General features: G+C 40.9%; 1 protein-coding gene across 6 annotated transcripts in view; it reads left to right on the top strand.

Moving 5' to 3' along the window:
• SORT1 (sortilin 1) overlaps window positions 1–25630 on the top strand; it is a gene marked incomplete at its 3' end in the record, with an annotated part of 74969 nt that overhangs the window by 19071 nt on the left and 30268 nt on the right. For 5 of the 6 annotated variants that reach the window (XM_079902432.1, XM_079902435.1, XM_079902433.1 and 2 more), the window contains exons 2-6: window positions 9724–9783; window positions 11196–11269; window positions 21401–21503; window positions 22018–22182; window positions 25304–25377. In XM_079902432.1, coding sequence (XP_079758558.1) covers window positions 9724–9783; window positions 11196–11269; window positions 21401–21503; window positions 22018–22182; window positions 25304–25377 — 476 coding nt within the window. Of the gene's footprint in view, window positions 1–4888; window positions 5037–9723; window positions 9784–11195; window positions 11270–21400; window positions 21504–22017; window positions 22183–25303; window positions 25378–25630 lie in introns of all 6 variants that reach the window. The other variant, XM_079902436.1, reaches the window with a different exon arrangement.

Here is a 25630-nt window from a genome sequence, read left to right as displayed (position 1 = left end):
CTATTCGGGGTCTTTTGTGTTTCCATACAAATTGTGCAATTTTTTGTTCTAGTTCTGTGAAAAATGCCAGTGGTAGTTTGATAGGGATTGCATTGAATCTGTAGATTGCTTTGGGTAGTAGAGTCATTTTCACAATGTTGATTCTCCGAATCCAAGAACATGGTATATCTCTCCATCTATTTGTATCATCTTTAATTTCTTTCATCAGTGTCTTATAATTTTCTACATACATGTCTTTTGTCTCCTTAGGTAGGTTTATTCCTAGATATTTTATTCTTCTTGTTCCAATGGTAAATGGGAGTGTTTTCTTAATTTCACTTTCATATTTTGCATCATTAGTGTATAGGAATGCAAGAGATTTCTGTGCATTAATTTTGTATCCTGCTAGTTTACCAAATTCATTGATTAGCTCTACTAGTTTTCTGGTAGCATCTTTAGGATTCTCTATGTATAGTATCATGTCATCTGCAAACAGTGACAGCTTTACTTCTTCTTTTCCAATTTGAATTCCTCTTATTTCTTTTTCTTCTCCGATTGCTGTGGCTAGGACTTCCAAAGCTATGTTGAATAATAGTGGTGAGAGTGGGCAACCTTGTCTTGTTCCTGACCTTAGTGGAAATGGTTTCAGTTTTTCACCATTGAGGACGATGTTGGCTCTGGATTTGTCATATATGGTCTTTATTATGTTGAAGAAAGTTCCCTCTATGCCTACTTTCTGGAGGGTTTTTGTCATAAATGGGTGTTGAATTTTGTCAAAAGCTTTCTCTGTATCTATTGAGATGATCGTATGGTTTTTCTCCTTTAATTTGTTAATATGGTGTATCAAATTGATTGATTTGCTTATATTGAAGAATCCTTGCATTCCTGGGATAAACCCCACTTTATCATAGTGTATGATCCTTTTAATGTGCTGTTGGATTCTGTTTGCTAGTATTTTGTTGAGGATTTTTGCATCTGTGTTCATCAGTGATGTTGGCCTGTAGTTTTCTTTCTTTGTGACATCTTTGTCTGGTTTTGGTATCAGAATGATGGTGGCCTCGTAGAATGAGTTTGGGAGTGTTCCTTCCTCTGCTATATTTTGTAAGAGTTTGAGAAGGACAGGTGTTAGCTCTTCTCTAAATGTTTGATAGAATTCGCCTGTGAAGCCATCTGGTCCTGGGCTTTTGTTTCTTGGAAGATTTTTAATCACATTTTCAATTTCAGTGCTTGTGATTGGTCTGTTCATATTTTCTATTTCTTCCCGGTTCAGTCTTGGAAGGTTGTGCATTTTTAAGAATTTGTCCATTTCTTCCAGGTTGTCCAATTTATTGGCATAGAGTTGCTTGTAGTAATCTCTCATGATCCTTTGTGTTTCTGCAGTGTCAGTTGTTACTTCTCCTTTTTCATTTCTAGTTCTATTGATTTGAGTCTTCTCCCTTTTTTTTCTTGATGTGTCTGGCTAATGGTTTATCAATTTTGTTTATCTTCTCAAAGAACCAGCTTTTAGTTTTATTGATCTTTGCTATCGTTTCCTTCATTTCTTTCTGATCTGATCTTTATGATTTCTTTCTTTCTGCTAACTTTGGGGGTTTTTTGTTCTTTTTCTAATTGCTTTAGGTGTAAGTTTGGGTTGTTTATTTCAGATGTTTCTTGTTTCTTAAGGTAGGCTTGTATAGCTGTAAACTTCCCTCTTAGAACTGCTTTTGCTGCGTCCCATAGGTTTTGGGTCGTCATGTTTTCATTGTCATTTGTTTCTAGGTATTTTTTGATTTCCTCTTTGATTTCGTCAGTGATCTCTTGGTTATTAAGTAGTGTGTTGTTTAGCCTCCGTGATTTGTATTTCTTACAGAATTTTTCCTGTAATTGATATCTAGTCTCATAGCGTTGTGGTCGGAAAAGATACTCGATACGATTTCAGTTTTCTTAAATTTACCAAGGCTTGATTTGTGACCCAAGGTATGATCTGTCCTGGAGAATGTTCCATGAGCACTTGAGAAAAATGTGTATTTTGTTGTCTTTGGATGGAATGTCCTATAAATATCAATTAAGTCCATCTTCTTTAATGTATCATTTAAAGTTTTTGTTTCCTTATTTATTTTCATTTTGGATGATCTGTCCATTGGTAAAAGTGGGGTGTTAAAGTCCCCTACTATGATTGTGTTACTGTCGATTTCCCCTTTTATGGCTGTTAGTATTTGCCTTATGTATTGAGGTGCTCCTATGTTGGGTGCATAAATATTTACAATTGTCATATCTTCTTCTTGGATTGATCCCTTGATCATTATGTAGTGTCCTTCTTTGTCTCTTGTAATACTCTTTGTTTTAAAGTCTATTTTGTCTGATATGAGAATTGCCACTCCAGCTTTCTTTTGGTGTCCATTTGCATGGAATATCATTTTCCATCCCCTCACTTTCAGTCTGTATGTGTCCCTAGGTCTGAAGTGGGTCTCTTGTAGACAGCATATATATGGGTCTTGTTTTTGTATCCATTCAGCCAGTCTGTGTCTTTTGGTTGGAGAATTTAATCCATTTACATTTAAGGTAATTATCAATATGTATGTTCCTATTACCATTTTCTTAATTCTTTTGGGTTTATTATTGTAGGTCTTTTCCTTCTCTTGTATTTCCTGCCTAGAGAAGTTCCTTTAGCATTTGCTGTAAAGCTGGTTTGGTGGTGCTGAATCCTCTTAGCTTTTGCTTGTCTGTAAAGCTTTTAATTTCTCCGTCAAATCTGAATGAGATCCTTGCAGGGTAGAGTAATCTTGGTTGTAGGTTTTTCTCTTTCAACACTTTAAATATGTTCTGCCACTCCCTTCTGGTTTGCAGAGTTTCTGCTGAAAGATCAGCTGTTAACCTTATGGGGATTCCCTTATGAGTTACTTGTTGTTTTTCCCTTGCTGCTTTTAATATTTGTTCTTGGTATTTAATTTTTGATAGTTTGATTAATATGTGTCTTGGCGTGTTTTTCCTTGGATTTATCCTGTATGGGACTCTGTGCTTCCTGGACTTAACTATTTCCTTTCCCATATTAGGGAAGTTTTCAACTATAATCTCTTCAAATATTTTCTCAGTCCCTTTCTTTTTCTCTTCTTCTTCTGGGACCCCTATAATTCGAATGTTGGTGCATTTAATGTTGTCTCAGCGGTCTCTGAGAGTGTCCTCAATTCTTTTCATTGTTTTTTCTTTATTTTGCTCTGCAGTAGTTATTTCCAGTATTTTATCTTCCAGGTCACTTATCCGTTCTTCTGCCTCAGTTATTCTGCTATTGATTCCTTCTAGAGAATTTTTAATTTCATTTATTGTATTGTTCATCTCTGTTTTTTTGCTCTTTAATTCTTATAGGTCCTTGTTAAACGTTTCTTGTATTTTCTCTGTTCTATTTCCAAGATTTTGGATCATCTTTACTATCATTATTCTGAATTATTTTTCAGGTAGACTGCCTATTTCCTCTTCATTTGTTAGGTCTGGTGGGTTCTTGCCTTGCTCCTTCATCTGCTGTGTGTTTCTTTGTCTTCTCATTTTGCTTAACTTACTGTGTTTCCGGTCTCCTTTTCACAGGCTGCAGGTTCGTAGTTCCCGTTGTTTTTGCTATCTGTCCCCAGTGGCTAAGGTTGGTTCAGTGCGTTGTGTAGGCTTCCTGGTGGAGGGGACTAGTGCCTGTGTTCTGGTGGATGAAGCTGGATCTTGTCTTTCTGGTAGGCAGGTCCACATCTGGTGGTGTGTTCTGGGGTGTCTGTGGCCTTATTATGATTTTAGGCAGCCTCTGTGCTAATGGATGGGGTTGTGTTCCTGTCTTGCTAGTTGTTTGGCATAGGGTGTCCAGCACTGGAGCTTGCTGGTCGTTGAGTGGAGCTGGGTCTTGGCATTGAGATGGAGATGTCTGGGAGATTTTCACCGTTTGATATTACATGGAGCTAGGAAGTCTCTTGTGGACCAGTGTCCTGAACTTGGCTCTCCCACCTCAGTGGCACAGCCCTGACGCCTGGGTGGAACACCAAGAGCCTGTCCTCCACACAGCTCAGAATAAAAGAGAGAGAAAAAAGAAAGAAAGAAGAAGATAAAATAAAGTTATTAAAATAAAAATAATTAAGAAAAAAAATTTTTTAAGTAATTAAAAAAAAAACAAAAAAAACCCCAGACAGGCAGAACCCTAGGTTAAATGGTAAAGGCAAAGCTATACAGACAAAAAACATACACAGAAGCATACACATACACACTCACAAAGAGAGAAAAAGGGAAATATCTATATATATAGATATAGATATAGATATAGATATTGCTCCCAAAGTCCTTCTCCTCAATTTGGGATGATTCGTTGTCTATTCAGGTATTTCACAGATGCATCAAGTTGATTGCGGAGATTTAATCCGCTGCTCCTGAGGCTGCTGGGAGAAATTTCCCTTTCTCTTCTTTATTCGCACAGCTCCCGGGAGTTCAGCTTTGGATTTGGACCCACCTCTGTGTGTAGGTCACCTGAGGGCGTCTGTTCTTCGCTCAGACAGGACTGGGTTAACAGAGCGGCTGATTCGGGGGCTCTGGCTCACTCAGGTCAAGGCTAGGGAGGGGTACGGATGCGGGACGAGCCTGCGGCGGCAGAGGCCAGCATGACATTGCACCAGCCTGAGGCACTCCATGCGTCCTCCCGGGGAAGTTGTCCCTGGATCACGGGACCCTGGCAGTGGCGGGCTGCACAGGCTCCCAGGAAGGGGGGTGTGGATAGTGACCTGTGCTCGCACACAGGCCTCTTGGTGGCTGCAGTAGCAGCCTTAGCATCTTATGCCCGTCTCTGGGGTCCGTGCTGATACCCGCGACTCGCGCCTGTCTCTGGAGCTCCTTTAAGCGGCGCTGTTAATCCCCTCTCCTCGCGCACCAGGAAACAGAGGCAAGCAAAAGTCTCTTGTCTCTTCAGCAGCTCCAGACTTTTTCCCGGACTCCCTCCCGGCTAGCTGTGGCTCACTAACCCCCTGCACGCTGTGTTCTCGCCGCCAACCCCAGTCCTCTCCCTGGGATCCGACCAAAGCCCGAGCCTCAGCTCCCAGCTCCGCCCACCCCGGCAGGTGAGCAGACAAGCCTCTCGGGCTGATGAGTGCTGGTCGGCACCGATCCTCTGTGCGGGAATCTCTCTGCTTTGCCCTCCACACCCCTGTGGCTGTGCTCTCCTCTGCAGCTCTGAAGCTTCCCCCCTCCACCACCCACAGTCTCTGCCCACGAAGGGTCTTCCTAGTGTGTAGAAACCTTTCCTCCTTCACAGCTCCCTCCCACTGGTGCAGGTCCCGTCCCTATTCTTTGTCTCTGTTTTTTCTTTTTTCTTTTACCCTACCAAGGTATATGGGGAGTTTCTTGCCTTCTGGGAGGTCTGAGGGCTTCTGCCAGCGTTTCGTAGGTGTTCTGTAAGAGTTGTTCCACATGTAGATGTATTTCTGATGTATTTGTGGGGAGGAAGGTGATCTCCGCGTCTTACTCTTCCACCATCTTGCAGCTCCTCCAGGACCTACATTATTAAAAGGTATTTTCACTGTGTATAGAATTCTATCTTTACAGTTTTTTTTTCCTATTCTTTAAAGATGTTGATACACTGGCTTGCATTGTTTCTGGAGAGAAGTCTACTATGATTCTTTGTTCCTCTGTATGTAATAATCATTTTTTCTTCTGGATTCTTTTAAGATTTTTATCACTGAACCAATGGATGCTAATGGATGGGGTTGTTTTCCTGTCTTGCTAGTTGTTTGGCATAGGGTGTCCAGCACTGTAGCTTTCTGGTCGTTTTTTGTGTGTTTCTGTTTGGATAGTTTCCACTGGGAATGTCTTCCAGTTTGTTAATCTTCTCTTCTACAATGTCTAATTTCCTGTCAATCCTACCCAGTATAATTTTCATCTCAGATGTTGTAATTCTCATCTCTAGAAGTCCAATTTGAGTCTTTTTTTTTATATCTTCTGTATCCTTATTTAATGCTTATCTTTGCTCAGTCTGTTCTCTAACTTCTTTTCTTTTATATTGGAGTGTAATTGCTTTACACTGTTGTGTTAGTTTATTCTCTAACTTCTTGAATGAACATATGGAGTATAATTATAACTTTTAATGTCCTTAATCTTATTATCTGTGTCATTTCCGGGTCAGTTTGATTGATTTTTCTCTTCATTATGGGTCCTGTTTTCTTCTTTGCATGCCTGGTTATTTTTTATTGACTGTTGGACGTGGTGAATTTTATCCTCTTGGGTGCTGCATATTTAATATGGCTGTAAATATTCTTGAACTTTGTTTTGGGACGTAGTTAGGTTACTTAACAATAGTTTTTGGTCTTGTTCTTAAGCTTTTCAGGCAAGGCTAGTATAGCATTTAGTCTAGGATTAATTTTTCTTCATTACCAAGGTAAAACTTTTCTGAGTATTCTGTCCAAATCCTTGTAAAATATGTGGTTTTCTCCTATGATTTTTGGGAACAGAAATTGTTTCTGGTCCTGTGTGACACACAGATATTGTTTCCTTCAATTTTTTCAGGTATGTTTTTCCCTGGCCTCAGGTAGTTTCCTCACATTCACGTGATGATTAGTACTCAGATGAACACTTGGCACTGTTCTCTTTCTTTGTAGCTCTTTCCTCTTTCATACACTAAGCTATGAACACCAGCCTCTTTGGCCTCCTCAGACTATCAGCTCATCTCTTCAAGTGAGGAAGACCTCTGGGCTCTGCCTGGGCTCCTCTTCTTTGTACCGTGGCCTGAAAATTATCTCCGGACAGTAAGCTAGGGCAGATGTAGGCCCTCGTTTGGGATCATTGTCCTTCATTGCCGGAAGTCCAGTGTCTTGAAGACTGTTGTTTTATATATTCTGTGCTTTTTTAGTTGCTTCAGGTGGGAAGGTGAATCTGATCCATGTTACTCCATCTTGGCCAGAAGCAGAAGTGCTCTCAGAATAGAACTTCTACATTTCATTCTCATTTCTGCCTTGGGGAAATTAAGTGGATCTGGCCTTATCTTTTCACTTCATTATCCTCCTTTTCAGAGCTTTGCAAGTAGTTCTTCTAGGAAATGAATTCAATATTTATTGTCTTCCATGTGCCATTGCTATATATTAGTTGCCAGAATGAGTAAGCTTGGTCCCTGCCCCAGATGGGCTTCAGGTCTAGTGAGGGAGGCAGACAAGATTCTTGTTGCTATAGTTAAAAGTAACACACGTTTTGAAATATCTAAGATACTACCGTAATGTAGAGTGATGTACATTGTGTTAAACACGGTAAATAATCAAGCATTAGAATTAATGGCCTTTTGCTGACATTTGTAAATTCTGTCTCCTAACTATGACCAGATTGTCCACCCTTTTCCTGGACATCTGTAATCCTGCCGTTGAAGGGGAAGGATTGTATCTGGGGTCTTGGTTCCCCATTCTCCTGGATTTGTCTCCTTTCCATATGACCTTTTCTTTCCACCTGAGCTCTGGTCTGTTGTTAGATCTGATTTCATTTTTCTCTTTTACGTTCTCTAGTATAAGAGTGGTAAAAACTGAAATATAAAAAATTAATTGCTTTTTTCTCTAGGTGGATGAGTTTTTCAGTGAGTTTGTGTGTTTTCAAAAGTAAAATTTAATTGGTTGTTGGGAAGGGAAGGGAAGGTTAAGGGTAGCAGACCACAATTGTAATTCATGAATTTCACCTGCATTTTCCCAAAGGAACTCTGGATGATGAATGAGGTCAGCTATCCTTTGATTTGTTTGGGTTAAGTTGAGGGTTGCTAGTGTCATCTAATAATCCTCCTCTTTCTGTGACTGAGCAGTAGGAAGATGTGAGTAATTCCAGTGTCTGCTGATTGGGTCAGGTGTGTAGAGCATTGCCTGAAAAGTGAAAGCTTGATCAAGCTAGCCAGAGCTCCTGGGATGGGATTTTTCCTTTATCCTAGTCAGCTGTTGTGCCCAGAACCTTTCTTGGAAAGATAGCCTCTGTTTAGGTAACTGTTAGCCCATGTGATCTATCTGGTGTTTGTGGAAGCTCTGAATATTCCTGCTCTCCTCAAGAAGCTCATTGATGTAATTTCAGACACTGTATCCTCACTCAAGAGAACATGCTGTCTTGCTCTGTGTGGCATCTTACAAGACGCACTGCTGTGTCAGTTTTTAAGCTTCTGGCTCCAGATGTCTCTAGCAGACCTACTTTTTCTCAGATGCTTGGCCGGCTTACATGTATGAATAACCTTTCTGTCCTGCAGTGGCTGTGAGAAGCTCTGAGCGTTTGAGAGTTAACCAGCACTTACTGAGCAAGCCGTCTGTGTGGCACTGATTGTACTATTTACAGAGATTGTACAAGAGATTCTGTCGACCTCAGAGGTACTTACAGCACAGGGGGAAATAATATAGGTGAATTCAGTGGCCCATTTAGGAGGACCACAAAGGAAAATTAAAAGATAAGCAAAACAGTTAGTGTTTTGAGTTCTGTTTCTTCAGACTTGTCTGTTGGGAATGGTGGCTTGAGTGACCAAGCAGCTGGAATCCCACCAGCTGCTTATGGACATGTTCTATTTTGAGATCAACTTTGTGGTTTGGGAAGGATGTATAATCACTTTCAACAAATGCCTATTGAGCATGCAAAGTATCATGGTAGGCACAGGGCATACCGTGACTATAAAATTATATCCTCAGCTCCTAAGGAACTGCGCATATTTGGAAAGGCAGGACATATTTAAGATTTTTTAAATCTTAATAATATATAAGTCTTCATAAAAGAAAAGCATAGTCGTCAACATTTAGTAGAAATATAGACTAAACTACTAACCCCTCTGGGTGGTGGGGCTGTGGCGGGAAAGAGGAAGGATCTTCATTTCTTACCATATACATTTCTATATATATAGTAAGAAATTTTTACCAAGTGCTAATGCTGCCTTTTTGGTGTTATTTCTTTATCGGTTAAAAAAGTGATAGAGACCAGTAGATTATACACATAATGTTAACCTTGAATATCTCTGTGTGATAGAATTATGAATGATTTATATTTTCTTTATTATATCTATTGTACACATTTTCTATAATGGATGTATATTATTTTAAAAATAGAGAAGAAAGTAGTTGAAAACCAAAACTCAAAAGCACGGACAATAATTATTATAGCTGCATTTCAATATGATTACCATATTTTGGATATAATATACCAGCTTTCCCGTTTTTGTCTCCTCACTCACCGCATCTCTATTAAGGTTGTTCTATTATTATTAATACTATTATTGTTGTTGTTATTATTAAATAAAAAGGTGAAACAAGGACATTTACTCTTGCTTCTGTCCCTTGTCATTTTGGGTGCGTTAGCCTAGAAGCAGAAGGAATCCAGCTATTAGCTATTCAGCTGTACTGTGAAGGCTGCTTAGAAAAATTTTAACTATGCTGATCGGGTTACAGTTATATCTGTCATTGTGGGCTGTGATCTCTTGTTTTAAAATATCCTAAGAATACTTTCTATATCTTTATATTTAGTTCTGTTGGAGAAGGCAAATAGATTATCCCATCTCCCCATCTGGTGCAGTGAAGAAAACTCATCTGCTTGGCTTACTTTGTATGAGAGAGAATTGAAATTTCCAACTTATTTGTAATTTAGGTTAAGTGGTTAAATACTATCTTGTCCAAATTTTTTTGTTCCAGGAATCCATATCCCCTTATGATTATAAACATAATTACTTTGAAAGTAATAGTGTTCTGTATTATTTAAAGAAGTCAAAGATTGAAGAGGAGATGTCATTTCTAAATTGAGGTTTTTTTTCCCTTATAGCATGTGTTTGATGATCTCAGTGGCTCAGTATCCTTGTCCTGGGTTGGAGATACCACTGGGGTAAGTAATGTTTTGAGTCTGTTGATTCATCCTAACAAGAAGATGGTGTAGATTTGGGGAGTTTAAGCGCTAAGTGTTTTACCTTCTGAAACTGTCTCCAACCTCAGTCGTAGAAAATGCATGTTTGCTGAACAGACTTTCAGAAAGCTGTGGTCGATTTTGTTTTGCTTTAGAACTAGGAACATCTTGTGACCACCTTCTTCCATAATAGGAAGATAAACACCTTTTTAGTCCTTGGTGGCTGCTTGGCATCAAGATGAGCAAGAAGAAGAAAGAGGAAAGAGAGTGCTATGTGTGAAAAGGGAGACTTACAGTACTAGGGAAGACTTCTGTGTGGAAGCGGAAAACTGCACATTACACATCTTGGCATTTTTCCTCCAAACTCTATTGTTCCGGTGTCCTTTCCCACAGTTGATGTTGAAGGATTGTAGCGCCCATGGGCTTATCGCTGTTAGCTCCATCTTCTGTCCCTTCCCCTACCACAGAGGAGGTACTGCCAGGATCGGGGGAACGGGAGAGTCAATAAGCTCCCCCTTATCCATCCTAGTATGTAGCCCATCTCCTAGTAGGAGGGATGCTGAGGATTCATTGGCCTCAAGTCTTGAATCAGGGCTTGGCATTACCTGTGTCGGTTATTACCCTGCCTGACAACGTCAGGGACCATAGCTCATGCCCCTCTAGTATTCCAGTAATGTGTGCACCAGAGCACTGAGGCACGTGATGGCTGTATCAAGAGCTGAAAGAAATATAATTTTGGCACTGAAGAGTAAGTTATAAATTAAATTTTAAGTTCCTGGTAGAATTTCTTCAAGCAGGTCTCGTTTTCTTCTAAAATTTGAGTTGTTCCCTGTTTCCCATGATTTATCCATTTATCTAAGACAGTTGCTGTCTCCAAGATTTGTTATATGGCTATTTGCGACTCCCTAGCCTCTTGTTCTAATCTTTCACAATCTTACCTTCATGCATATTTTTCTCTAGAAAAATGCTTATTTAAAAAATTGATTTCATGGAGAGCTAACGGCCGGGGGAAGAAGAAAAGGACCGATGTGACATAGTGACTTCTATTAGAGCATCCACCCTATTCTAGCCTCTGTAAGCAGAGAGATGATTCTTGCTTGAGAATATCTTACAATAATGTGAATACAAAATAGTTAAATCCTTCCTTTACTGTAATATGGAGTTGATTAGCTCTGTCTCACTGCTTCAAGTGTAGGCGATGAGACCATCTCAACAAAATGAGTGGAAATTTTGAATCATTGTAAGCCCTAATCACTTGGTCCTTCTTGGTTTTCAGATATAGTATTGCAATGTAGGCTCCTACGAAGCAGGGCTCCTGGCAATCATTCAGATGGTCAGTTGTTGCAAGCATGTAATCGGACTATGTTTCTTACCACATGCTTTTGTCTCTCCAGATCATTCTCGTCTTGACTACATTCCATGTACCACTGGTAATTATGACTTTCGGACAGTCCAAGCTATATCGAAGGTGAGATGCCTAGCATATGATTGGGGCATCTGACTGAGTAATGCATTGTGAATGTAAGTTCTCTGCTTTTCTAGACATGATGGGATCCAACAGTTGATTTAAAAGATCTTCTGGCCATCTTAAATTTTCACCAGACTGTCACACTCAGCACACTTTTTAATATCTATCTACTTAGCAACCTGAAGAAGTATGAAAAGTGATCTAGTTCCAAGGAAATTAGGTTGACCTGACTGAGTGGCAGAACAGTAAAGGAAGATGAAGGAAGTGTCTATAGGGGTGTATGCATATTAATTTAAATGGATATTTGTGGGGAGGTAGCTTAGTGTTTAACCATCTTTCTATTTATTATGAGCAAAAAATGGTTTTTATACCCCTGAAGTTACAATACTTACTGTATCTTCCAAGTGAATTTTTTTTTTTTTGGCCATGCCGAACAGCTTGCAGAATCTTAGTTCCCCAACTAGTGATCAGGCCCAGGCCGCCACAGTGAGAGCGTGGAATCCTAACCACTGGACTTCCAGGGAATTCCCCCAAGTGAATTTTTTTTTTATCTAACATTTTGAGCCCCAAACATTGTTTTTAGATCAGGAGGAGGTTCTCAGATCAGACCTACCAAAGTGCCTGGTAATGATTGTGGTAATGTATGTTCTGGAACCATAGTCTGTACTGTGACATTCACAAAGCTTTAGAATTATCTTCTCAAAGGTACAGCTTGGGGGCTTCCCTGGTGGTGCAGTGGTTAAGAATCTACCTGCCAGTGCTGGGGACACGGGTTCAAGCCCTGGTCTGGGAAGATCTCACATGCAGCGGAGCAGCTAAGCCTGTGCGCCACAACTACTGAGCCTGCTCTCTAGAGCCCGCGAGCCACAACTACTGAGCCCGCGTGCTGCAACTACTGAAGCCCGTGTGCCTGGAGTCCGTGCTCCGCAACAAGAGAAGCCACCACAATGAGAAGCCCATGCACTGCAATGAAGAGTAGCCCCTGCTCGCCGCAACTAGAGAAAGCCCACACGCAGCAATGAAGACCCAACACAGCCAAAAATAATTAATTAATTAATTAATTAATTATTTAAAAAAAGTATAGTTTGGTTAAAGAGTAGGGTTCTTTTCGTTACCCATAAAATTCAAAACCAGCTAATATCCAGAAGTTGTTGATTGTCTTCCCAATCATTTGTTTCTATCCCATTTTTCCCCTAGAGACCTAAAGAAATTTGACATTTCAGCAGATGACACAGAAATTACCCTCAGGGCCAAAGGATCTCCCAGGAGCCACCATACTTTCTCAGGGTTCTTTTTTGATTGTTGGTCTTGGCCAAGGTGGGAGTGAAACTCTGAGATAGATCAGCCCAACCTCCCTTCCCCAATAGGTGACCCTTGACTGCTGCTCCTGAGCCTGGAGATGGTGCTCTCTGCCCTTTAGCACAGTGACTTTAGCTTAAAAATAGGCCAAGAAGGAATTGCCATCTTGGAATTGTTGTATGCTCCATGAAAGCAGGTTCTTGACTAACTTGGGGTTCTCTAGCAACTAGCCAAATGTCTGACACATAGCAGGCAGGCAGTATATATTAATTGAATGAATGAATGGCTTGCCTTCTCTAATAATTCTTAGACTAATAATATTTTTGATTTGTTTGATAAAGATTGACAATGTATTATAGAATCCTAGTTCTAGAAGGGCTATAACTTATAGGTGACTTTGTTTATTAAGTTAGAACAGTAGTTGAACCATTTCAGACATATGAAAAGTATCCTGTTTTAGAAGGGAAAAAATGCATTAAAATTTTTGTAACTTTAATAACTCTTTCCATTTTTAAAAAAAATTTTCTGTTGTAAAATCTTTCTTTATGATACAGTTTTTCTTACCAATGCACCTTTCATTAAAAAAAAAGCAGGGCTTCCCTGGTGGCGCAGTGGTTGAGAATCCACCTGCCAATGCAGGGGACACAGGTTCCAGCCCTGGTCCGGGAAGATCCCACATGCCGCGGAGCAACTAAGCCCCTGTGCCACAACTACTGAGCCCACGCACCGCAACTACTGAAGCCCGTGCACCTAGAGCCTGTGCTCTGCAACAAGAGAAGTCCCCGCAATGAGAAGCCCGCACAAATGAAGACCCAGCACAGCCAAAAATAAAATAAATAAATTTTTTTAAAAAAGCAATATAACCATATTATAAAACATTTGGAAATTTTAAAAGAAAGAAAAAATTCACCCTCAAGTCAAGTAATCTTATTTACAGTTTATTATCTTGATTTTTCCCCTATAATGTTATACCATATGGCTAGATAGTCTAGGAAGCAACATGGTATAGTGTAAAGTTGCCAAATTTTATTGGCATATAGGCCTGGGATTGGATCTCAGCATTGTCATTTGTGAGCAGAATGAACTTGGGCAAGTCATTTAACCTCCCTGAGTCTTTTTGGACGTCTGTAAAGGAAAGATGATAATAGCGGCCACCTTAGAGCTGCTGCGAGTTATGCTTTGCGGTGCCTGGCACGGAGTAAGAACTTGGTGCTCTTAGCTGCTACCGTGCCAACGGCCAGATATGGTATGTAGCCAGCATGTACTGGCACTGTGGTAGAGTTTTTTAAATGAATTGAAAGCCTTCCGAACCAGTTGATAAAAAGTGCCTGACAGCAGGTGCCTCCATGGCTTCTACAGATGCACACCCCCCTTTCCCGCCAACATGCAGGTGTTAGTAACGCTTGGCGTTGCAAACTATAACCATTCTGATTGGTCAGTGCTCGTACCATGATACTTGTCATATTCCCTCTGCTAGTAACCCATCATTTTTGTTAGATTGAAAGAATTTATTTAATCATTATTCTCTTGGACAGTTAAGTCGTAGCTAATTTTTTCACTATTGTTAATGCCGCTGTAATCAATATCACACATATATGTCACAGAAGATGCCTATTTCCAGTCTATGTTTTGGTAGCAAATGAAAACCTCCTCTCTGATTGATCTCTACATGTTTTGAAGCCTTTATAAACTCCTTCTCTTGGTTGAATTATCTCCTAAATCTGTTGCTTCAGCCATTTTTTTGCTTGCCTTCTGAATTCACTTTTTAGTCTCTATAGTGCTCTTTAATCCTGTGGCTAGAACTGGACCTGACAGACCTGCGTCATACCCGTGGGGAGTGAAATGTGTATTCATGACTTCTTTTCCTATTCTTTTGATTTTTAGTGTTGTGCTTACTTTGAGACAAAACCAAACCAAACAAAATGGTATCACTATGTTACTGTTTAAATACCTACCACCATCTGACTCAGCCCTTTTCCATCCTATATTTGTCTAGTCTTGTGAGAAACCACTAACATGCAGTTTACCAGAGAGTAATCCTATTTGTTTCTGGTATACTATCATGTTACTAAAGTTCTTTTTCTTCATTTTGCACAGCGGGTTGTTTGTTTGTTTGGTTGGTTGTACAAAGGTCATTTTGAATATTAATTACTTCCTCCCTGCTGTGAAGTGAAAACTCTTCCAGAGTTTAGGTGGAAACTGTAAATATTCCTTGTTGCCTCTCCAGTTGGGCTGGCCTGGCCTGGTCTGAAGTGACTCATGTTGTTGGACACACCAGCCAAGAGGCACATGTTGCTTCAGAAATGGGAAAGGGAGGGAGCAGTTTGATCGAAATGAGTCCTGAATATGCTGAACTTGCCTAACTGAGGAATAAAATAAAAGCCTGTTGAAACTACTCTGAAGATTCTTCTGTTTTTCACAGCTTTAATGATTGTATTATTTATTGGATTATCTTTCTCTGCTACATCTTATGTAGTCAAAGGTTCATTTGGGATTCAAATAGAAGGCAGCTGATCACATGCCACCTGCCTTGAGTAGTACTGCATGGAGGCGCACACAAGGAGAAGGAAGTTGTCTCTGTTAGCTGTGCAGAGTTGGAGCATACTTCAGTCGTCAGGTTGTGAAAGAGGATTGTTGAAAGATTTGGGAAATAAAGTCCCTAGACATTAGTGTTTGGGTAGAATTGAATAATATATTAATATCTTCAATTAAAAGGAATCATGTTTGAATAGTATAAAGTTTGATTCCCTGTTAAGTAATATTAATTCATATAATAGATTATAAAGTACATTTGCCTCTCACTTGCAAATATGAAGTTAAAAAAGAAATAACTGGCTACAGTTAAGATGATAATTTGATTTTTGGCAACTAAAAGATGTTTTGCACCTTTTTGTTTTATGGCGCCTTGAGTCTAACCTTTCATTGTAAGATTAGCTACTTAGTAAAGCACATGTAAGCATTATGTACAGCAAAATTCTGTACCAAATTACCAGAAAACTGCTGGGCTATTTTATTTGTGATTTCTATTTCCTGTTGAGAGTTGTTCAGATTTTGGAAATTAATAAGGGAATCTCTGAGAGATTTCACATTAAATTTTATTCCATAGTCAATGTAAGTTTTTCAGGATGTTACTTGAGGTTTTAAAAAAAAGGATAACTTGGGCTTCCCTGGTGGCGCAGTGGTTGAGAGTCCGCCTGCCGATGCAGGGGACACGGGTTCGTGCCCCGGCCCGGGAAGATCCCACATGCCGCGGAGCGGCTGGGCCCGTGGGCGATGGCCGCTGAGCCTGCGCGTCCGGAGTCTGTGCTCCGCAACGGGAGAGGCCACAACAGTGAGAGGCCTGCGTACCGCAAAAAAAAAACAAAAGGATAACTTAAAGATATAGAACAGATATTAAAGCAAAGTTCAGTAAACCAACTTCTCCAAGGCATGTCGTTATGACAACTTTTTTTTTTTTTTTTTTTTTTTGCGGTACGCGGGCCTCTCACTGTTGTGGCCTCTCCCGCAGACTCCGGACGCGCAGGCTCAGCGGCCATCGCCCACGGGCCCAGCCGCTCCGCGGCATGTGGGATCTTCCCGGGCCGGGGCACGAACCCGTGTCCCCTGCATCGGCAGGCGGACTCTCAACCACTGCGCCACCAGGGAAGCCCCTATGACAACATTTTTAATGATATGCTTGGTTCAGTTTTCACTGCAGTAGATCATTAACAATGACTGCATATTTTAGTTACAAGGTTAGCATAAATTCCATCTACAAAATATATTTTCCTGCTTTTTATTTCTTAAAGAAAAAGTTTATTGAAATGTATGATGATGGCATTTTACTACAGCTTCACTTTTACAAACCTAGGGCGTATAAAAATCATGAAACGAGGTGGTTTTCGTCACTTAAGAAATATTCCCATGAAAATACCTATTCTTAGGGTTGTCTTGTTTATCAAAGCAAAATAAGGACCTTAGTTACATACTCATATTCCTTCTGATAAAAAAAGTTTTGTGATTTTACTTACAATATTTTACCCTCTTTATTTTCCCTCTTATATTTTCCAAATAGCTATAGAAAACATGCATCCTTTTCCAATAAGGATAACACACAATGAAATATTAAATAAAAACACATAAGGTAGCATCAGACAGTTGGGGTAAAAAAAGAGACTGAAGTATTAGGAGTTTAGTTTAATGTAAATTCAAGTTCTGCCAATTTTACCTGGCAGTGATCTCAGGTCTGTGATTCTTTTGGCACATTTTAATAACCTACATTCTCCTTACTGATCTTTTAACTGGAAATCTCAATCCAGTTAATTGTCATTATTCACGATAGTTATGTTCTGCAGTCTCCGTGAATACTGAATTAGTGAATACTGAACCATTGCTCCTGGGGGGAAATACAGAATTAGGTTCCTGCAAACCTCTGACCACAACATTCATTTTCATCAGTTGATCAGTACATAATCTTGTTTCGTGTGTGTTTCTGCTTAAAGATACCTTATGTGTATTATTGATTCATTAACATTGAGCTCACAGCCAACTCATGCCAGAAAGAAGCTTATCTAACTCACGTGTTTTCTCCAGAAACACTAAACAGCACTTCAACACTATGCTTGGGGGCTATTTAAACAGCAAAGCACCAACAAAAGGCACAAAAATGCAAAATGCATGGTACTCTATAGACCGTGAGGACGATACTCAGGCATAGTATAAGAGCTGAAACAAGAAGGCAGAGTGGCCCCTTGTTGGACCTCAGGTGGGAACATTTTTGACTCAAATTTTTTTCTCTGCCCTGTGCATGTCTGCAAATGACTAGGAAAGTGCCAAGAGTATGGGGTTACAAATCTTAGTGAGTAGGCAGATTTGCAGGTATGGAATTCGTGAATCATGAAGATTAACTGTATAAGCTTTCCCCATTAGTGAAAACTATAAAACTATCATTTTTTTAGTTGTCATCCTTGTTGCTTTTATGTAATAATTTATAGTGACTTAATCATGGCAAAAATGAACTAAAGGAGTAGAGAAATGGTTAGTCCTGAAAGCGAACCAAATGAGGATATTTGTGCTTTTTTGATTGTTGAGAAAAGTAAAATATAAGATTCTCTGAGATATTATAAGATTCTTTTTTTTTTTTTTATTTTCGGTATGTGGGCCCCTCACTGTTGTGGCCTCTCCCATTGCAGAGCAACAGGCTCCGGACGCGCAGGCTCAGCGGCCATGGCTCACGAGCCTAGCCGCTCCGCGGCATGTGGGATCTTCCCCGACCGGGGCATGAACCCATGTCCCCTGCATCGGCAGGCAGACCCTCAACCACTGCGCCACCAGGGAAGCCCCAGGATTCTTTTACTGTTACTTCTCGTTAAATGTCTGCAGGTCAGATGCCCGGTGTCACAAGTTCCTCTCTGTTGTAAATGAAAAGTGCTCAAAAACAAGGGTGTACTCCTTGGCTATTGACATTTGGGTTGAGTGTCAGTCAGCATGTGAATCTTCTGGAAAAATGCCCTCCTGAGTCTTTCATCTTACTAGGAATTTTTTTTTGCATCCGTTCATTTATTCATTGGTTTATCCATTCAACACATTTTTTTTCTTTAACATCTTTTTTGGAGTATAATTGCTTTACAATGGTGTGTTAGTTTCTGCTGTATAACAAAGTGAATCAGCTATATGTATACATATATCTCCATATCTCCTCCCTCTTGCGTCTCCCTCCCACCCTCCCTATCCCGCCCCTCTAGGTGGTCACAAAGCACCGAGCTGATCTCCCTGTGCTATGCAGCTGCTTCCCACTAGCTATCTATTTTATATTTGGTAGTGTATATACGTCCGTGCCACTCTCTCACGTCGTCCCAGCTTACACCTCCCCCTCCCCGTGTCCTCAAGTCCATTCTCTACTTACTAGGAATTTTGATGCTATATCTTACCAGGACTCCATGTGGTGATTACCCTTTTTTTTCCCATTTATTTAAATGTCTAGATTTTTCATGTTCTTTGGGGGTATTAGGCTCTATTCCAAAAATATTTGTATTCCAGCACTATTTTTTGTTATAAATGTACATATTCTTATGCGTGTTTATACCACAGATTTAAGCAAAAGTGATCATTTATTTTTAGTAACCAGAAAGAGCAGATATTAGGATTGAGGTATAGAATTGTTATTAAAAAGACTTATTTCTAAAACAGATGGTTTTATAGGGCTTTGTTAATGTTTGACTACTGTTCATATCTCTATTATTATCATATGGAATTTGAGAAGTGATTTATTTTTCAGGGTGTTTCATTGATTTCCTCTTCCTGATATATCATGTATGCTGATATAATGCTGATAAAAAATAAAGCTACTTTAAAATAAAGTGCTATATTAAAATATATCCCTGAGCCCAACGCGGCCTCCACAAAACCCTACTTTAAATCCTACCAGGTTGAAACTAGTCCACTGTGCTCCGTTTGTTTAACTGGCTAAAGTGTCAGAGTGTTGCAGCAGATGATTTTTGTTTCGCTCATGTCACTTCCTTTTTCTGAAGGGCAGGGATGTGTTTGTTGTGCCAAGTTCTTGAAAAGCAAGCAGACTTGTCAGCAGGGTTGTGGAGGGTCCCCGGGATGTCGTGAAGGAGCGGCAACGTGTAAGCGGGTGATAATCGAGCCACTGCAGACCACTTAAGACGTTGTCTGAGCTATTGATGATACAGGCACTGTAGAACTAGGACATGTTTATGCATATCTCTCTTTTTTTTTAATAAATGTATTTATTTTTGGCTGCGTTGGGTCTTCATTGCTGCACGTGGGCTTTCTCTAGTTGCAGTGAGCGGGGGCTACTCTTCGTTGTGATGCGCGGGCTTCTTATTGCGGTGTCTTCTCTTGTTGCGGAGCACAGGCTCTAGGCGCGCAGGCTTCAGTAGTTGTGGCTTGCGGGCTGTAGAGCACAGGCTCAGTAGTTGTGGCGCACGGGCTTAGTTGCTCCGCGGCATGTGGGATCTTCCTGGACCAGGGCTCGAACCCATGTCCCCTGCACTGGCAGGTGGATTCTTAACCACTGCGCCACCAGGGAAGACCCTATGCATATCTCCTGGCCTGCTGTTGGGAAGATAAGAACTCTTGTACTCCAAAGCCAAGAAAGAGTAATACGGGAATCAGTTGGCTGGTACCTAATCCCTGTTTTATTTAACTAGGACTCTTCTCTGTGTATGTTCTGAGAGATGGGAAGACAACTTAAAGTCCCATGTAGTTTGCTTTAGCATTCTGTCGGGGACCTGTACAGACACTAAGAGATTCTTCCCTCCTGTGTCTCTCCACCTTCCTATAAGCTGATCTTTCCTGCCAAGCCACAATCCCTGGCAAGGAAGAGAAAGACCACAGGTTGCAAAGGAAGAATTCCTAACACATAATTAAAAGTTGTCTCAAGTTTGGGGCTGAGAGTTAAGAGAACTGGACTGTAGTTTCAATTTTGCCCTTAATTAACTGGTTGACTTTTGATGAATTGCTTCCCCTTGAACCTCCTCATGTGTGAAATGAGGGATTTGGGCAAGGTGTTCTCTTCAGTCCCTTGTACCTCTCATGTTCTGTGGTTCTGTGATTCTTTCTTTGTTGAGGCTGCTACCAAAATTGTACCATCTTTTAAGTCATATATACTATCATTGAAGACCACTGTACACTGCGTTTATCACTGGGCAACTAACTTGCAGTACATAGTGGTCATCACTCGTGGACATTGAAACTTAATGAATATTAAGCTTTCAGCATTATATATCGTAACAGAACTGTGTATAGTATTAAACCTGTCAAAATTAAACAGCTACTGACTTTGTTTTCTTTTATTTTTTGAAATCTAAACATGGAATTTAATACCTCTCAAAGATATTGTTGGAATGAACTTTTGGGAAAAGCTTTACCAACCCAAGAGTTGAGGTTAAGTTTCTTTGTCTTCCCTAGCTGAGTGCTGCATGCATTAAGAGACTTGTGCTTAGGGATGGTAACTTTGGTGGGGGACTTAACTTACAGCTTTATTGTGAGTACTATGCATTGGTAGATTAGTTAGAAAGCCTTTGGCTACATTTACCAGAGATCCCAACTCAAGCTAGCTTAAATAATAAGGGAATTCATGGCTCATAACTAAATACAGAGGAAGGATGGGTTTCAGGGTCAATTCAATCCAGGGTCATAGGTTCTGCTTCTCTGGAATTCCAGAATTGCCTCAGCAGTACTGTCCACTTATGTTGGCTTCATCTTCAAGTTGTGTTCTCATTGTATCAGAATGCTTATAGCACTTTTTTGTTTTGCATTCACGTACTACAACATGGGGGTTTCTCAACCTTGTGCTGTTGACATTTGGGGCCAGATAATTCTTTGTTTATGGGACTCCTGTGCATTGTAAGATGTTTAGCAACACCCCTGGCCTCTACTTACTAGATGCCAGTAGCACCTCAACCCTGAGTTATGATAATGAAAAATGTGTCCAGACGTTACCAAATGTTTACTTGGTGGGGTTGGGGGATGGGGCAAAAATACCCTGGTTAAGAACCACTGATCTAAAGGAAGACAGATCATTTCATTAGGTGGTTGTCTTAAATGTGTTTCCTAATAGACCCCAATTCCCCCCTTTTGCCTTACTGGCTCAGCGTGGATCACCCCCTCACTCCTGACCCCATCACCCATGAGGGGTTGGAACTTCTTTCCACTAATCAGGCCCACCACTGGAGGTACGGGTAGAATCAACTTCCCTGAAGCTGTGACCTCTTGAGGAGGGTGAGTGCTTCAGTAAAGTCGGCGAGAGTGATGGAAGCTGGGTGGGAACCCAACAGTGTCCGTGACCTCTGCATTCTAAATTTGTCTTTTTTTTCTTCCTCTCAGTGAGGACTATGGAAAGAACTTTAAGGATATTACAAATCTCATCAATAACACCTTCATTCGGACTGAATTTGGCATGGCTATTGGTCCTGAGAACTCTGGGAAGGTGAGACTCATTCATACATATACAAAGCTGTGCATGATACCATATACAGGGCTGTCAGATGTTGATATTTGAATGATCCAGTGGTACACAGCAATATATTTAGTTTACTATCACTGTGTTTTAAAAATTAAACATGATTTAATACTGATCACAAAAGAATGGAATTTAGCACACAGATTCTTTTTTTGGACCCTGTCCAAGAGGCACCAAAACTCTTCATAATTATGTGGTGGTTATTTAGCATTATAAGGTATACATCTTAAGGCAACATTTTAGTCTTTGGGGAAACTGGCTAATCTCAAACTGACCAGGCTCAACTTCATAGATATAATGTACTGGCTTTTGATAAGACTAATACTTGAGGAGTAGAGTGTACCAATTAATCTGTTTTTTTAACTCTTCTTACTTTTGGAACTAAAATTTTCTTAACAAATGTCTGGTGAAAATGGTGCAAGAACTTCCTGTAGTTTCATAGTATCATACCCTGATGCTGAACTTCCTTCTCCCTAATCAGGTGATTTTAACAGCAGAAGTGTCGGGAGGAAGTCACGGAGGAAGAATCTTCAGATCATCCGATTTTGCAAAGAACTTTGTTCAGACCAATCTCCCTTTTCATCCTCTGACTCAGATGATGTACAGTCCTCAGAATTCTGATTATCTTTTAGCTCTCAGCACTGAAGTAAGTTAGGTGAAGAGCTTGTCTTGCCTTTTGCACTTTTATAGTCTCAAAATATACTGTCTTAAAATGACCCTGTAGGTAATGCTTTTTATGTTGGACTGTTTTCTAGTGACTTCTTATGGTATGAAGTATGTATTTTTTGCATTTTTTCCTATATGGTAAAGGGCACAGTTTTCGTGTGCTATCTATTCCAGATAAGTATGATGTCTAGTTGTCATTACAATTTTTAAAAATTGAACAGATACGTGCTGTTGGAGCAATGAACTAGAAAACAGTTTAATGTAATCCTTCTTGTTCTACAGGGGACAAGCATAAATTGTCAAACTCCTAATGATGTTATTGTTCCTTTCCTATGGCCAAACCACATCTTTATAATTTTTTTGTTTAGGTCCTTGGTATAAAAGCCTGTTGATTTCTGTCTTTGACACCCATGTATTAAATACCCAGAGTCTTAAACCCCTGCACCCGCTACCACATTCCTATACTCTCCCCAGAAACCAGTGTCCCTCCCTGTCCCTCCTGCCTCTCTTCTGAAAGTTCCCTGAGGAGCAGCTCAGCTTTTCCTTTCCTGGAGGATCAGTCTCCTGTATCATGAATGTTAAGGGCCCAGAGTGGCTGAGTTGCTAGACTATGATAGTCGTAATTGCCCTCTATATGTATGTGGCTGTCTCTCATCTTATTGCTTAGAGTGTGGTCTAATGACCAGCAACATCAGATAGAAACCCTTGGGAGGCTGGTTTAAGATACAAACTCCTGGGCCCCGATCCAGATATAGTATGTTGGTGACTTCTGGTTGCGAGGTTGCTCGTGTTTTTAACAAGCTCCCCAGCTGAGCCTGCACACTAAAATTTGAGAGCTGTTGCCGTAATGACCATTGTGGGGACAGAAATAGGATTATCAAATATAGACAAGTTGGGCTGAACAAACGGATGGCATGGAGAGGAGGAGAAGGGCACTTGGAAGAGAGGTCTGGGTTCTGGGCCTTCTTTGGGCAGATCTTTGAGTTGAGGTGAGGCTGGAGGACTCAAGGAAGGTCAGAGTTAAGCTTAGCCAAAGGAGGCCAGAGGAAGGAAACTCGCTTTCTGGGTAGGCTTTAGATCTTAAAGCAGCAATTCCTGGGAACTGGCTTTCAGCAGCTTGAGCTGCAGGCCCTTCAAGGGAACAGAGAGACCCCCATAGGAATGGACAGAACCATTGATCTGCCTTTGGCCACCCCAAAACAATTATCAAGTATCTCACGCTTATCAAACCAGGCTATCCTCAGGAAGAGGCAGGCACAGTCTGCCTTTATACCTGAAATTGCTTCCCATTAAGGGTAAGTCTGAAGTACAAGTAACCAGGGTAGAGAAGATGGGCCAATTTGTACTAAAGTGCAAATAGGTGATACCAGACCCTTTCCTGTTTCTGAGTAGAATTAGGTAGATTAGAAATGCTGGCAGGTGAACATTACTAGAGGAGGAAAAGTTAAAGAAAGAAGAATGGTGGGTGAGAGTGGAGGAGGACTGAAGGTAATTCTGCCTAGATCTGCACCATTTAATTTCAGCTGTACTGGGACACCTCTGTCCCAGCTCCACTGAATCTGGGCCCACTAGGCTCGTGTTGCCAATGTAACTGAAATTGTCAGTCTCTGCTGCACTTGAAAGTATTGACCAGTCCTTCCACTTGCTTGGCTTCTGTGACATCATTCCCTTTGTTTTTCTCCTACCTTCTAATGGTTGCCTCTTGGTCTCTTTTTTAAACTCCTTTCAACCTCCCCTTAAATCCCTGCTCATTTTACTCTGAACAGTCTCTTCCACTCTTACATTTTACTACCACTGTAATGTGTAAGAGTCTCAAATCCCTGTCTCTGGTCCTGGCTTCTTCCTAGGGCTGCAAATGCCTATCTTGCTGTCCCCTGGGTATCTCTAGCTAGATGTCCCACAGGTCCCTCAAACTCAATCTAAAGCTGACGTCTTCCTTGCTGTGTCTCAGACATGTTGTTCTTCCCTTCATCCTTATGCTGCCTAAAGATTCCACAGTGCTGCTTTCCCCTCACCCAGAATCCCAGAGTGTTCAGCTCGCGCTCGCTCGCTCTCTCTCTCTCTCTCACTCTCTCGCTCTCTCTCACACACACACACACACACACACACACACACACACACACACACACACACACACACACACACACACACACACACACACACACACACACACACACACACACACACACTCCGTCCTGCCCTACAGGAAAAGCCGTCCAGTTCTACGGACTCCAGCATCTAAATTCTTCCTGAGCCGCCTCCTCCCAGCCGTGGTGTCAGGCCTCACTAACTCTTAATGAACTAATGTGGCAATTAGTCACTGCTTTTCCTGCTTCTAGTCTGAACCCTCTGAAATCCATCTTTCCTACTGTCGTCCAAGTATTCCTCTTAAAAAAGTAAAACTAGTTGTGTCATTCACCTACTTAAAGTACCTCATATAAAAGAAAGACCAGATTCCTCAGCATGGCATAGAAGGAGTGCACCCCCAACCCAGCACTGGCTCCTCCTGTCTTCACCTTGGAATGTGTGCTCCACCTGTGTCTGAAGGCTTTAGCTCCCTGCATACACTGAGATGTTTCATCACCTCTCTGCCTTTGCTTGTACTAGTCTGTCTTTGTGCAGTGATATCTCATCTCCCATTTGCCTTCTTTTGGTTACACTGCTCATCATTTAAGACTCAGCTATCTTCTTCACAAATCATCTCTGATGCAGTGTCCCTCCTTTCCCTGCTCTTACCCCAGAGACCATATTTCCATAACACTTACCACATGTATTGAACTTCCTTATGTGCACCCCTTGTTAAACTGTGAGCTCCTTGAGAACAGGGAGTGTGTCGTATTCATCTTTGTATCCCCAGTGCAACGTCTGGTATGGTGCCTGGCACACAGTAGGCACTTCATAAGCATTTGTTATTCTGAACTTGCAAGACCCCAAAGGGCCCCCATAAACCGTGTGTGTGTCTGTGGAGCTCAGGAAGCTTGGATGGAATTTCAGTGTGTGTTTTTACTGTCCTGAATGATTGGATATGAGTTATTAAAGGTCATACAAGCAGCTGCACAGGATAAAGCTGGAATTTTGATAAGTCATTTATAATCTTTCAGAATGGCCTGTGGGTGTCCAAGAATTTTGGGGGAAAATGGGAAGAAATCCACAAAGCAGTATGTTTGGCCAAATGGTGAGTAACAGAACATTCCATCTGTGCAGGGCCCTAAACCTTTCCTGACGGTGCTGCCAGAAGTCACAGGAATAAATATTGAGCACTTACTATGTGCCGGGTACTCTTCAGGGTGCCATAAGGGATGCGAGAGAGGGGTATGCCGCAGACCTTGACCTGGAGGAGCTTCTGATTCTTCTGGGAAAGAAGACTTAGTCTCACTAAGTTTTAGAATGTAAAGTATAAAACAAGGCACATTACTGAGTAGCTGCTG

Source organism: Stenella coeruleoalba (genome assembly GCF_951394435.1).
Source record: "Stenella coeruleoalba genome assembly, chromosome: 1".
Taxonomy (NCBI): domain Eukaryota; kingdom Metazoa; phylum Chordata; class Mammalia; order Artiodactyla; family Delphinidae; genus Stenella; species Stenella coeruleoalba.
This window is presented reverse-complemented; position numbering and strand designations above follow the sequence as displayed.